General features: G+C 50.8%; 1 protein-coding gene across 3 annotated transcripts in view; it reads left to right on the top strand.

Annotated features, from left to right (window-relative positions):
• mark4b (MAP/microtubule affinity-regulating kinase 4b) overlaps positions 1 to 13,603 on the top strand; it is a 143,478-nt gene that overhangs the window by 112,061 nt on the left and 17,814 nt on the right. For all 3 annotated transcript variants that reach the window (XM_070867735.1, XM_070867733.1, XM_070867734.1), the window contains exons 12-13: positions 2,497 to 2,656; positions 6,768 to 7,003. In XM_070867735.1, the coding sequence (XP_070723836.1) occupies positions 2,497 to 2,656; positions 6,768 to 7,003 (396 nt within the window). The remainder of the gene's footprint in view (positions 1 to 2,496; positions 2,657 to 6,767; positions 7,004 to 13,603) is intronic.

The raw sequence follows: 13,603 nt of genomic DNA, 5'->3' as shown, positions 1-13,603 counted from the left end.
CGCCCTCTGGTGCTGGATTTAGTCGCGAAAGCTCTTAAGAAAAAAACTCCTTTAGACCTGTAACATAACCATTATGTTGCCTTGTCGTTCCCTTGGGCCATTCCATTCCCCCCCCCCCGCCCCCCTCAGTCGCTCCGTCAGGTGGCACATTCCTGCTTTGGAACATGACCTACAGATGGTGTTGAATGGACGCCCATTCACTTGCTGCTGCGATAGTTTGCACTGTTTGCGCGTCAGGAACTGACCCTACCGTTCTGTGAGAGTGTGTGTGGTGGGACGGAGCTGTTCGAACCGATGCACTGAGAGGGTCTGGAGTCTATGGTTGAGGACATCATAGAATCAGAGAATGGTCACAACACAGGAGGCCGTGCCGGCTCTCTGCGAGAGCACCTCAGCCAGTCCCACTCCCCCGCCCTTTCCCCGTAGCCCGGCAATTTATTTCCCCTTCAGGGACTTAGCCAACTCCCCTTTTGAAAGCCGCGTTCGAGTCTGCCTCCACCACCCTCTCAGGCAGCGCATTCCAGATCCTAACCACTCGCTGCGTAAAAACGTTTTCCCTCGTGTCGCCTTTGGTTCTTCTGCCAATCGCCTTAAATCTGTGTCCCTCTGGTCCTCGACCCTTCCGCCAATGGGAACAGTTTTTCTCGATCTACTCTCGAGACCCCTCATGATTTTGAACACCTCGATCAAATCTCCTCTCAACCTTCTCTGCTCCGAGGAGAACAACCCCAGCTTCTCCAGTCTATCCACGTCACTGAAGTCCCTCATCCCTGGAACCATTCTCGTAAATCTTTTCTGCACCCGTCTCTAAGGCCTTCACATCCTTCCTAAAGTGCGGGGCCCAGAATTGGACACAGTACTCCAGTTGTGGTCGGACCAACTACATAAAAAAGGTTTTTCCTCATGTCGCCTTTGGTTCTAGTGTGTCATTTTCCAATTCCCGCATGGCGTGGTGTCTCTTTGTGCCAAGTTAAGGTGGTTTTGTGGTGTGGGTCCCTCGCTCTTCAGGAACTAGGCCGAGAATGAGACCAAACTCCTACTCCAGCGTTTAAGGGTTGGGAGATGATTAACCGCCTTGAACTTGTTCACCAACACTGGCTCACAGCCCGGGGTGGTGATGGGAGGAGTTTGAGACGTTGACTGACAGCTACGACTCTGTGGGTACAGCTGCTGTGGGGGCTGGTGTTTAGCGAGTCCATGGGACACCTCTCCTAACTTGGGCACCAGTGCCTCCAGCTGTTAGTAGGGAGGGCTGGATTGGGATTAACTTCGCCTCGTCCAGAGGCAATGCCTGAGACGCTGTTGATAGACCCGTCCGGTTATCTTCTTCAACTTCGCAGCAATTGTATACAGCTGGGGTGGTGGGGGCATTAAGCATCATCCACACCATATGGGACTGGAGTCACATGTAGGCCAGAGGGGGTCGGCGGGGGGTGGGTGGGGAGGGGTGGCTCCCCTCTCCTGTAGGACAGTGATGAATGAGTTGGGTTTTGACAACAATCTGGAGGCTTCCCTGGTTATATTCCTGGTGCTCGCCCTCATGTGACCAGATTGATCGCAGTTCCAAATGACACCATAACCAAGATTCACTCGGGTTGATTCCTGGGATGAAGGGGTTGTCATATGAAGAAAGGTTGAGCAGGTTGGGCCTGTACTCATTGGAGTTTAGAAGAATGAGAGGTGATCTTATTGAGACGTATTAAGATTCTGGGGGGGCTCGACAGGGTAGATGCAGAGAGGATATTTCCCCTCGTGGGGGGAATCTAGAACTAGGGGCCATAGTCTCAGAATAAGGGGTCGCCCATTTAAAACGGAGATGAGGAGGAATTTCTCTCTGAGGGTTGTGAATCTGTGGAATTCTCTGCCCCAGGGAGCTGTGAGGGTTGGGTCATTGAATAAATTTAAGGCGGAGATAGACAGATTTTTGAACGATAAGGGAACAAAGGGTTAAGGGGAGCGGGCAGGGAAGTGGCGTTGAGGCCAAGATCAGATCAGCCGCGATCTTACTGAATGGCGGAGCAGGCTCGAGGGGCCGAATGGCCGACTCCTGCTCTTATTACGTCATTATGTTCTTATGGTGCACTTTGACCTCTGGGTTGGCCGTGCCTTACTGTAACCACTTGTACTTGAGTTAATGGCTGTTCTCCATTCTTACCCTTTAGTTTGCTTTTGGAACTGTTAACATAAGAAATAGGAGCAGGAGTCGGCCATTCGGCCCCTTGAGCCTGCTCCGCCATTCAATGCGGTCATGGCCGATCTGACCTTCGACCTCAACTCCACTTGCCTGCACGATCCCCATAATCCCTCGATTCCCTTAATATCCCCAAATCTATCGATCTCAGTCTTGAATATACTCAACGTTGGGCGTTGGCAACCTGGAAGTAGGCGCTTTGAGGAGACTTTGTAAATTGGGAGGGACCAAAATGACCGCTGCCACGCCTGGATCTTCTTTGTCAATTTTATTTTATTTTTTTTTTGCTTCTTTCCGCCTTGCAGTTGGACGGCAGTGACTCGCGCTCGGGCAGCAACCTTTCGCTAGCCAAGGTGCGGCCCAGCAACGAGCTGAACACCAGCACCACCAGCCAGAGCTCGACGCACAGCAAGAGCCAACGCAGCTCGTCCACCTACCACCGGCAGCGACGGCACAGCGACTTCAGTGAGTACACTTCAGAGAGACAGACTATTATCTGAATGGTGACAGATTAGGAAAAGGGGAGGGGCAACGAGACCTGGGTGTCATGGTACATCAGTCACTGAAGGTTGGCATGCAGGTACAGCAGGCGGTTAAGAAAGCAAATGGCATGTTGGCCTTCATAGCGAGGGGATTTGAGTACAGGGGCAGGGAGGTGTTGCTACAGTTGTACAGGGCCTTGGTGAGGCCACACCTGGAGTATTGTGTACAGTTTTGGTCTCCTAACTTGAGGAAGGACATTCTTGCTATTGAGGGAGTGCAGCGAAGGTTCACCAGACTGATTCCCGGGATGGTGGGACTGACCTATCAAGAAAGACTGGATCAACTGGGCTTGTATTCACTGGAGTTCAGAAGAGTGAGAGGGGACCTCATAGAAACGTTTAAAATTCTGATGGGTTTGGACAGGTTGGATGCAGGAAGAATGTTCCCGATGTTGGGGAAGTCCAGAACCAGAGGTCACAGTCTAAGGATAAGGGGTAAGCCATTTAGGACCGAGATGAGGAGAAACTTCTTCATCCAGAGAGTGGTGAACCTGTGGAATTCTCTACCACAGAAAGTAGTTGAGGCCAATTCACTAAATATATTCAAAAGGGAGTTAGATGTAGTCCTTACTACTCGGGGGATCAAGGGGTATGGCGAGAAAACAGGAATGGGGTACTGAAGTTTCATGTTCAGCCATGAACTCATTGAATGGCGGTGCAGGCTAGAAGGGCCGAATGGCCTACTCCTGCACCTATTTTCTATGTTTCTATGTTTACACCACTGCGGCCCTTCCGCCCGCCTCCATCCCGTCCCGGGCCGTGCCGAGGGGCAGCAAAGAAATGGGGAGGGAGGGTGGGGCCCAACACCCCCTCCCCCCCCCCCCCCCCAAAATAAAACACTAACTCGGCGTGGGGGAGAAATTCAGTTGGATAGCGCTCCCCCCCCCTCCACTGAGGGGCGCTAAAGGGTTAGCGCCAGCGCACGTTGACAGTAGCGCCGTGCGGCAACTTCAGTTTGCCGGTGCCGGCGGTGCGGAGGAGTATCGGCCGGGAGCATCGGGCCGTGCCGGTGTGCAACGCCCCCCCCTCCCCCCCCCCCCCAGGTCGCGACGCGGAAACAAACGTCGGTTTGCCCGCCGCCCGTCGCGCCCCCGCCGGAGAAAGCCTGGCCGCGCTGCGCTGTCCCGGGGCACGAAGGGAAAGGCTGTGACTGCATCGGGTAAACGTGTGCGTGGCCGTTGGAATTTTTGTCTTTTTTGCCATTTAACTTTATTTGGGGCGAATAATGTCCAGGAGGTGTTTCTTTTTGTTGTTTGTTTGCAGGGAGGCCTCCCTTAGGGTGCTATGCAGCCGGCTCTTTAGCAACGGGATATAAGAAACATTAGAAATAGGAGCAGGAGTCGGCCATACGGCCCCTCGAGCCTGCTCCGCCATGCAATACGATCTTGGCTGATCCGATCATGGACTCAGCTCCACTTCCCTGCCCGCCCCCTTATCGGTTAAGAAACTGTCTATTTCTGTCTTAAATATATTCAATGTCCCAGCTTCCACAGCTCTCTGAGGCAGCAAATTCCACAGATTTACAACCCTCTGAGAGAAGAAATTTCTCCTCATCTCAGTTTTAAATGGGCGGCCCCTTATTCTAAGATCGTGCCCCCTAGTTCTAGTCTCCCCCATCAGTGGAAACATCCTCTCTGCATCCACCTTGTCGAGCCCCCTCATAATATGTCTTGATAAGATCACCTCTCATTCTTCTGAATTCCAATGAGTAGAGGCCCAACCTCCTCAACCTTTCCTCATAAGTCAAACCCCCTCATCCCTGGAATCAACCGAGTGAACCTTCTCTGAACTGCCTCCAAAGCAAGTGTATCCTTTCGTAAATATGGAAACCAAAATTGCACGCAGTACTCCAGGTGTGGCCTCACCAATACCCTGTATAGCTGTAGCAAGACTTCCCTGCTTTTATACTCCATCCCCTTTGCAATAAAGGCCAAGATACCATTGACCTTCCTGAGAGAAGTGTGGAACATCTCCCTCAGTGCTCCCCTCCACTCTCGGGACGCAACATTGGAATTTTGCTGTTCCCGTCGCTAATAATCATCCACGTTAAATTTAGCGCCAACCCGATATTAGCGCCCTTCAACCGAATTTCGTGTCCTGCCAAGAACGACAATTTGCATTTATATAGCGCAGTTAGCGTAGCAAAATGTCCCGAGGCGCTTCACCCCTGGGTCAGTGGGAGGTGTGGGTTCAAGTGTCCCCGCAGATTTGAGCGCACAATCTAGGCCTAGCGGTCACAGAATAAACCCGCCCCTTCTCGCTTACATTTGGCTGGCCGGGGAAAAGGAATTTCTCTCTTGAAGTTGGGGTAGAGGACAAGGGTCATTCCTCGTTACGTTTATAAAAAAAAAAAGATTTTAACTTTATATAGTGCCCCAGGGCTTTACAGACAATGAGGTAGTCTGTGAATTGTAGTCACTGTTGTAATGTGGGAAACGCGGCAGCTAATTTGCGCACAGCAAGCTCCCACAAACAGCACTGTGATAATGACCCAGATAATCTGTTTTTAGTGATGCTGTTTGAGGGATAAATATTGGCCCCAGGACATCTCCACTGCTCTTCTTCGAAATAGTGGCCATGGGATCTTTTACGTCCACCTGAGAGAGCAGACGGTGGCCTGAGAGAGCAAAGAGGGTATCGGCGGAGTGAGGAGGGGGAACGGGAGAGAGAGAGAGAGAATGGTTTCCTCATCGTTCAGAGAGAAGGACCTATTATCCTTTGCGTTTGCTTTGTGTTTTTTGTGTTGGCGGTTATTTTCTAATTATACAAAAGACGGCACCTCCGGCAGTGCGGCACTCCCTCAGCACTGCGCCGGGAGTGTTGGCCTGGATTTACAAGCTCAAGTCCCTGGAGCAGGACTCAAACCCACAAACCTTCTGACTCGAGGGCGCGAGAGAGTGTAACCCACTGAGCCCCACCTGACGCCTAACCTGCCCCGTGCCTGACCTTTCTGAGAAGTTGCTGTGCTTTCGGTCATATGTTCTATTTGCTGCAGTTCGTAGAGACTCTTTTTAAATAGACACTGTAGACTGTTTGCTATAGTGCGCTGATTAAATAGACACTGTAGACTGTTTGCTGTAGTGCGCTGATTAAATAGACACTGTAGACTGTTTGCTATAGTGCGCTGATTAAATGGACACGGTAGACTGTTTGCTGTAGTGCGCTGATTAAATAGACACTGTCGACTGTTTGCTATAGTGCGCTGATTAAATAGACACGGTAGACTGTTTGCTGTAGTGCGCTGATTAAATAGACACTGTAGACTGTTTGCTATAGTGCGCTGATTAAATAGACACGGTAGACTGTTTGCTGTAGTGCACTGATTAAATAGACACTGTAGACTGTTTGCTGTAGTGCGCTGATTAAATAGAAACTGTAGACTGTTTGCTATAGTGCGCTGATTAAATAGACACTAGACTGTTTGCTGTAGTGCACTGATTAAATAGACACTAGACTGTTTGCTATAGTGCGCTGATTAAATAGACACGGTAGACTGTTTGCTGTAGTGCGCTGATTAAATAGACACTGTAGACTGTTTGCTGTAGTGCACTGATTAAATAGACACTGTAGACTGTTTGCTATAGTGCGCTGATTAAATAGACACGGTAGACTGTTTGCTGTAGTGCGCTGATTAAATAGACACTGTAGACTGTTTGCTGTAGTGCACTGATTAAATAGACACTGTAGACTGTTTGCTGTAGTGCACTGATTAAATAGACACTGTAGACTGTTTGCTGTAGTGTGCTGATTAAATAGACACTGTAGACTGTTTGCTGTAGTGTGCTGATTAAATAGACACTAGACTGTTTGCTGTAGTGCGCTGATTAAATAGACACTGTAGACTGTTTGCTGTAGTGTGCTGATTAAATAGACACTGTAGACTGTTTGCTGTAGTGTGCTGATTAAATAGACACTGTAGACTGTTTGGTATGGCGCGCTGATTAAATAGATTCTGTGTTGCAGTGACGGAGGAGGAAGCAGGGGTTAGTTGCTGTATGAACGGTTAACGGGAGTGTGCCGTTGTTTCCCCACAGGTGGGCCAGCCGCCCTGACCTCTCACCCGAAGCGGAGCCAGACCAGCACGGCCGACAACGACCTGAAGGAGGACCGCGTCCCATCCCGCAAAGTAAGCGGCAGCACGGTGACCGGCAGCGGTGTCACTGGCAGCAACAGGAGCGGGGCCCCGCCCTCCAGCCCCATGGTCAGCAGTGCCAACAACCCCAACAAGTCGGAGATCCCGGACCGGAGGAAGGTATCCGGCCCCACTAACGTAAGGAGCTTCTTCGAAACCAGTGTCGTTGGGTGGGAGGGTATGGGGGGAAAGGGAATGGAGGCAGGTTGGAGGGAGTGTGTGGGGGGGGGAATGGGAGGGAGGGTGTGGGGGGGGGAATGGGAGGGAGGGTGTGGGGGAGGGAATGGGAGGGAGGGTGTGGGGGGGGGAATGGGAGGGAGGGTGTGTGGGAGGGGGAATGGGAGGGAGGCTGTGTGAGAGGGAGGGTGTGGGGGGGATGGAATGGGACGGAGGATGTGGGAATGGGAAGGTGGGTATGGGAATGGGAGGGAGGGTGTGAGGGGGGAGGGAGGGAGGGTGTGTGGGAGGGGGAATGGGAGGGAGGGAGGGTGTGTGGGAGGGTGTGTCGGGGGGGATGGGAGGGAGGGTGTGGGAGGATGTGTGGGGGTGGGGTGGGAGGGCGGGTGTGTGGGGGGGGGTGGGAGGGCGGGTGTGTGGTGGGGGGGTGGGAGGGCGGGTGTGTGGTGGGGGGGTGGGAGGGAGGGTGTGTGGTGGGGGGGTGGGAGGGAGGGTGTGTGGTGGGGGGTGCGTGGGAGGGAGGGTGGGGGGGGGTGGGAGGGAGGGTGTGTGTGGGGGGTGCGTGGGAGGGAGGGTGCGTTGGGGGGGGTGCGTGGGAGGGGGGGGTTGGGAGGGAGGGTGCGTGGGGAGGGAGGGTGCGAGGGGGGGGCGGGGGGGTGGGCGGGTGCGTGGGAGGGAGGGCGGGGGGATGAGACAACGTTGCTCGCTAGCCTAACCAACGTCCTCTTGACCTCTGCCGCGGAGTGATGGGACATTGGTTCTGCAACCACATACCTCCATGCCCCCCTCCTACGCAGTGAGCTTTTGAATTCGGACATGCCTTAGTGTGTCAACATCTTCCTACTGGAGGGTAAGCATTAGGACCCAGGCGTCCTATTTGAATAGGGGCCTTTCCACGTATGGCTGCATATAGCCCAAAAGCAAACCAAGAACAAGGGTTTATTTCTAGAGGTATAGAATTGAAAAGTAGGGAAGTTATGCTAACCCTGTATCGAACCTTGGTTAGACCACACTTCAAGTACTGCGTACAGTTCTGGTCGCCATATTATAAAAAGGATAGAGAGGCACTGCAGAGGGCGCAGAGCAGATTTACAAGGACAATACCAGAAATGCGAGGGTATACATATCAGGAAAGGATGAACATGCTGGGTCTCTTTTCTCTTGAAAAAAGAAGGCTGAGGGGTAACCTAGGACTTTAAAATGATGAAAGGTTTTGATGGAGTGGATACAGAGAGAATGTTTCCACTTGTGGGGAAGAGCATAACTAGAGGCCATCAATATAAGATCGTCACCCAGAAATCCAATGGGGAATTCAGGAGAAACTTCTTTACCCAGAGAGCAGTGAGAATGTGGAACTCGCTGCCACAGGGAGTGGTTGAGGCGAATAGTATCGATGCATTTAAGGGGAGGCTGGACAAGCATGTGGGAGAGAAGGGAATAGAGGTTTAGGCTGATAGAGTTAGATGAGGAAAGACGGGAGGAGGCTCGAGTGGAGTATAAACGCCAGCACGGACTGGCTGGGCCGAATGGCCTGTTTCTGTGCCGTGTATCCAATCAAAAGTAATATAGCGACACCATTATTCCCGTCCAGAATGGAGCTGATTGGGTAATTCCACCGTCAATCACGGCTGGAGTGACTACAATTTCATTTCATGCACAAGAATGAGAGGTGGTCTTATCGAAAGATTATGAGGGGGCTTGACAAGGTGGATGCAGAGAAGATGTTTCCACTGATGGGGGAGACTCGAACTAGGGGGCATGATCTTAGAATAAGGGGCGGCCCATTTAAAACTGAGATGAAGAGAAATTTCTTCTCTCGGAGGGTTGTAAATCTGTGGAATTCGCTGCCTCAGAGAGCTGTGGAAGCCGGGACATTGAATAAATTTAAGGCAGAGAGAGAGACAGTTTCTTAAATAAGGGGATAAGGGGGCGGGGAAGTGGAGCTGAGTCCATGATTGGATCAGTATTAAATGGCGGAGCAGGCTCGAGGGGCCGTATGGCCTACTCCTGCTCCTATTTCTTATAACTTGTATTGTGTAACTGCCCTCCACCCACTTGCATTTTGCTGGAGCAATAACCCTGCTTTAATCGAGAGAAGTCGCTGTAATTTCGATCATGAGTTCTGTTTGCTGTAGTTCATAGAGACTCCTTTTAAATAGACTCTGTAGACTGTGCTGTGAACTCGTCCCTTTTTGGCGAGGAAGCAAGTCGCCCTCGCTTCGAGGGACTGCCTCTGATGATGATGATGATACTGAGGTTGTTAAGCTGCGGATATGTGATCGAAAGCAGGTTTCCGGGTCAGCTATTATGGCACCAAGGTCGCGAGCAGCCTGGTTCAGCCTCAGACAGGAGTTGGGGAGAGGGATGGAGTCAGCGGCTGGGGAACGCAGTTTGTGGTGGGGACCGAAAACCACAGCTTCGGTCTTTTCCCCCATCTTTGATGGGGGAGCGTTCCAAGAAAACTTGAAACGAAAGCAGCGTTTTCCGATTGCCCCGACGATTGTCGCCACCGGGGTTTTTTGCCCGGGGCAGTACGCTCTAATTAATCTCTAATTATTGGGGGGTCCTGGGCAAATGCTGGATAGTTGGCAGCCAGAACGTGGAACAGCGGGAGGAGGGCTGAGGGCGGGCGGGGGGGCGTTACTGGGTGAAGGGGAGGTGTGCCGCGGATGGTGCACGGGGATGTCTTGCCGAATGTCACCGCTCGCCGGACAGACGGGATTTTAATGCGTTTGTTGCTGCAGCCTTTGATTTATATTCCCCCCCCCCCCTCCACCCCCTCCCCGATGACGTCTGTCAGCTAAGTCAAACAAAAGTCACTGCATCACCCACACACACGCTCGATATAGCCGTGTGGCTGAGTCATCTCATTAACATTCTGAACATGCAGATCGGGGTGGGGGGGGGTTGCGGAGAGGGGAGATCAGCCCCCACACTTTCTATATCTGAAACATTTCGTTCAACTGAAAATGTCTCCGGTACAAAAGAAAGAAAGTCTTGCGTTTATAGAGTGCCGTTCAAAACCTCAGGATGTTCCAAAGTGCTTCTCAGACAATGGGGGCATAGTTTAAGAATAAGGGGTCACCTAGGGGACATAGTTTAAGAATAAGGGGTCACTAGGGGGCATTGTTTAAGAATAAAGGGTCACTAGGGGGCATAGTTTAAGAATAAGGGGTCACTAGGGGGCAGAGTTTAAGAATAAGGGGTCACCTAGGGGGTATAGTTTAAGACTAAGGGGTCGCCCATTTAGAACTGAGATGAGGAGGAATTTCTTCTCTCTGAGGGTTGTGAATCTGTGGAATTCTCTGCCCAGAGAGCTGTGGAGGCTGGGTCATTGAACAAGGTGGAGATAGACAGATTTTGCACAAGGCGTTATATGGAGTGGGCAGGGAAGTGGAGCTGAGCCCAAGATCAGATCAGCCATGATCTTATTAAATGGCGGAGCAGGCTCGAGGGGCCGAATGGCTGACTCCTGCTCCTATTTCTTATGTTCTTGTGAAGTGCTTTTTGGAGTGTAGTCGCTGTTGCAATGTAGGAAACGCAGCAGCCAATTTGCGCACAGCAAGCTCCCACAAACGGCAATGTGATAATGACCCAGATCATCTGTTGTTGTTATATTGATTGAAGGATAAATATTGGCCCCAGAACACCGGGGAGAACTCCCCCTGATCTTCTGACTCAGGCGAGTGTGTTACCCACTGAGCAACAGTGACACTGCCGGGGATTGGACGGCAAGGTGTGCTCTTGGTTAGTGGGTTGTAATTAAATGCCACATGTTATGTATGAATAAAGAGTCTGACCAGATACTGTGAGCTCAAAGTAAAGTGTGACCGTAGTCTTTTATTACAGGTCTCCAGAGTCCTTCTCCAGCCTGTGAGGCCTCCTTAAGTACAGGTGCTCCCAAGGGATTGTGGGATCCCTTGGGACTCCAGGGGATGAGCCCTCTGGTGGTTACACAAGGAATTTACAGGTTTACATATATAACACCACATATGATCGTCACACAAGAGTTTGAGGCTCCCTTCTTTCAAGTCAATAAGTCCATGACCCACATATTCGCTACCCAATCAATAAATGCGGTTCCAGAGACTTAAGAAATTAGATGTTGATGTGCGCTGACCCTTTCCTTCTTTCCATCCCTTCTTTCTTCCTCTTTCGCTTTGTTCTCTTCTGCTGTGGCTCAGTGGGCAGCACTCTCGCCTCTGAGTCAGAAGGTTGTGGGTTCAAGTCCCTCTACAAGGACTTGAGCACAAAAATCTAGGCCGACACTCCCAGTGCAGTACTGAGGGAGCGCCGCACTGTCGGAGGGGCAGTGCTGAGGGAGCGCCGCACTGTCGGAGGGGCGGTGCTGAGGGAGCGCCGCACTGTCGGAGGGGCGGTGCTGAGGGAGCGCCGCACTGTCGGAGGGGCGGCGCTGAGGGAGCGCCGCACTGTCGGAGGGGCGGTGCTGAGGGAGCGCCGCGCTGTCGGAGGGGCGGCGCTGAGGGAGCGCCGCACTGTCGGAGGGGCGGCGCTGAGGGAGCGCCGCACTGTCGGAGGGGCACCACTGAAGGAGTGCCGTCTTTCGGATGAGACGTTAAACCGAGGCCCCGTCTGCTCTCTCAGGTGGACGTAAAAGATCCCACTGCCACTATTTAGAAGAAGAGCAGGGGAGTTCTCCCCGGTGTCCTGGGGCCAATATTTATCCCTCAATCAACATCACTAAAACAGATGATCTGGTCATTATCACATTGCAGTTTGTGGGAGCTTGCTGTGCACGTTGGCTGCCACGTTTCTCACATTACAACAGTGACTACACTTCAAAAATTACTTCATTGACTGTAAAGCGCTTTGAGATGTCCATTGGTCGTGAAAGGCATTATATAAATGCATTTCTTTCTTTCATTCTCTTTTACTCTTTTTTTTTCTCTCCAGACTGCAATTATATAACTCGAATCTATTATTAAAGACGTGGTAACAGGGCACTTAGAAATAAATAATAGGATTAGCCAGAGTCAACATGGATTTATGAAAGGGAAATCACGTGATAAATCTGTTCGAGTATTTTGAGGATGTAACTAGCAGAATAGATAAGGGGGAACCAGTGGATGTGGTATATTTGGATTTTCAGAAGGCATTCGATAAGGTGCCACACAAGAGGTTATTGAACAAAATTAGGGCTCATGGGATTGGGGGTAATATACTAACATGGATTGAGGATTGGTTAACGGACTGATACAGAGAGTAGGAATAAACGGGTCATTCTCGGGTTGGCAGGCTGTAACTAGTGGGGTGCTGTCAGGACCCCAGCTAGTCACAAACTATATCGATGATTTGGATGAGGGGACCAAATGTAATATATCCAAGTTTGCTGATGATACAAAGCTCGGTGGGAATGTAAGTTGTGAGGAGGATGCAAAGAGGCTTCAAGCGGATATAGACAGGCTGAGTGAGTGGGCAAGAACATGGCAAATGGAATATAATGTGGGAAAATGTGAAGTTATCCACTTCGGTGGGCAAAATAGAAAAGCAGAGTATTTTTAAATGGTGAGAGATTGGGAAATGTTGGTGTTCAGAGGGACCTGGGTGACCTTGTACACCAATCACTGAAAGTTAACACGCAGGTACAGCAAGTGATTAAAGCAAATGGTCTGTTGGCCTTTATTACAGGAGGATTTGAGTATAAGAGTAAAGACGTCTTACTGCGATTATACAGGGCCCTGGTGAGACCGCACCTGGAGTATTGTGCACAGTTTTGGTCTCCTTACCTAAGGAAGGATACACTTGCCATAGAGGGAGTGCAGCGAAGGTTCACCAGACTGATTCCTGGGATGGGGAGATTGTCCTATGAGGAGAGATTGAGTAGACTAGGCCGATATTCTGCAGAGTTTAGAAGAATGAGAGGTGATCTCATTGAAACATACAAAATTCTTACAGGGATTGACAGGGTGGATGCAGGGAGGGTGTTTCCCCCCCCCCGGGCTGGGGAGTCTAGAACCAGGGGTCACAGTCTCAGGATAAGGGGTCGGCCATTTAGGACTGAGATGAGGAGAAACTTCTTCACTCAGAGGGTGGTGAATCTTTGGAATTCTCTGCCCCAGAGGGCTGTGGAGGCTCAGTCTTTGAGTATATTCAAGGCTGAGATCGATAGATTTTTGGATATTAAGGGAATCGAGGGATATGGGAATCGGGCGGGAAAGTGGAGTTGAGGTCGAAGGTCAGCCATGATCTCATTGAATGGCGGAGCGGGTTCGAGGGGCCGAATGGCCGACTCCTCCTATTTCTTATGTTCTTAATTCCTTCTTTCTTTCCCACATTCTATCTTTCTCTTCCTTCCATCTTTCCCTTTCATTTTTTCTCCTCTTTTCCTTTTATATTTTTGTTGCCTCCTTTCATTTCTATCTTTTCCTTGCTTCTTTAATTCTCTTCTTCCCTCCTTTCTTTCTTTTTCCTCCTTTCTCGCTTTCTGTTTCTTTTTCTTGCTCGCTCTCTCCCTCATAATTAACGCTCTCTCTATCTCTGGGTCCATATCAACCTCTTTCCTATCTATATATCAATCTATGTGATTTTTTTTTCCTCCTG

The sequence above is a fragment of the Pristiophorus japonicus genome, chromosome 26 (genome assembly GCF_044704955.1).
Source record: "Pristiophorus japonicus isolate sPriJap1 chromosome 26, sPriJap1.hap1, whole genome shotgun sequence".
NCBI classification, from domain to species: domain Eukaryota; kingdom Metazoa; phylum Chordata; class Chondrichthyes; family Pristiophoridae; genus Pristiophorus; species Pristiophorus japonicus.
The sequence above is the reverse complement of the archived record's forward strand: the minus strand, read 5'-3'. Positions and strand labels throughout refer to the sequence as shown.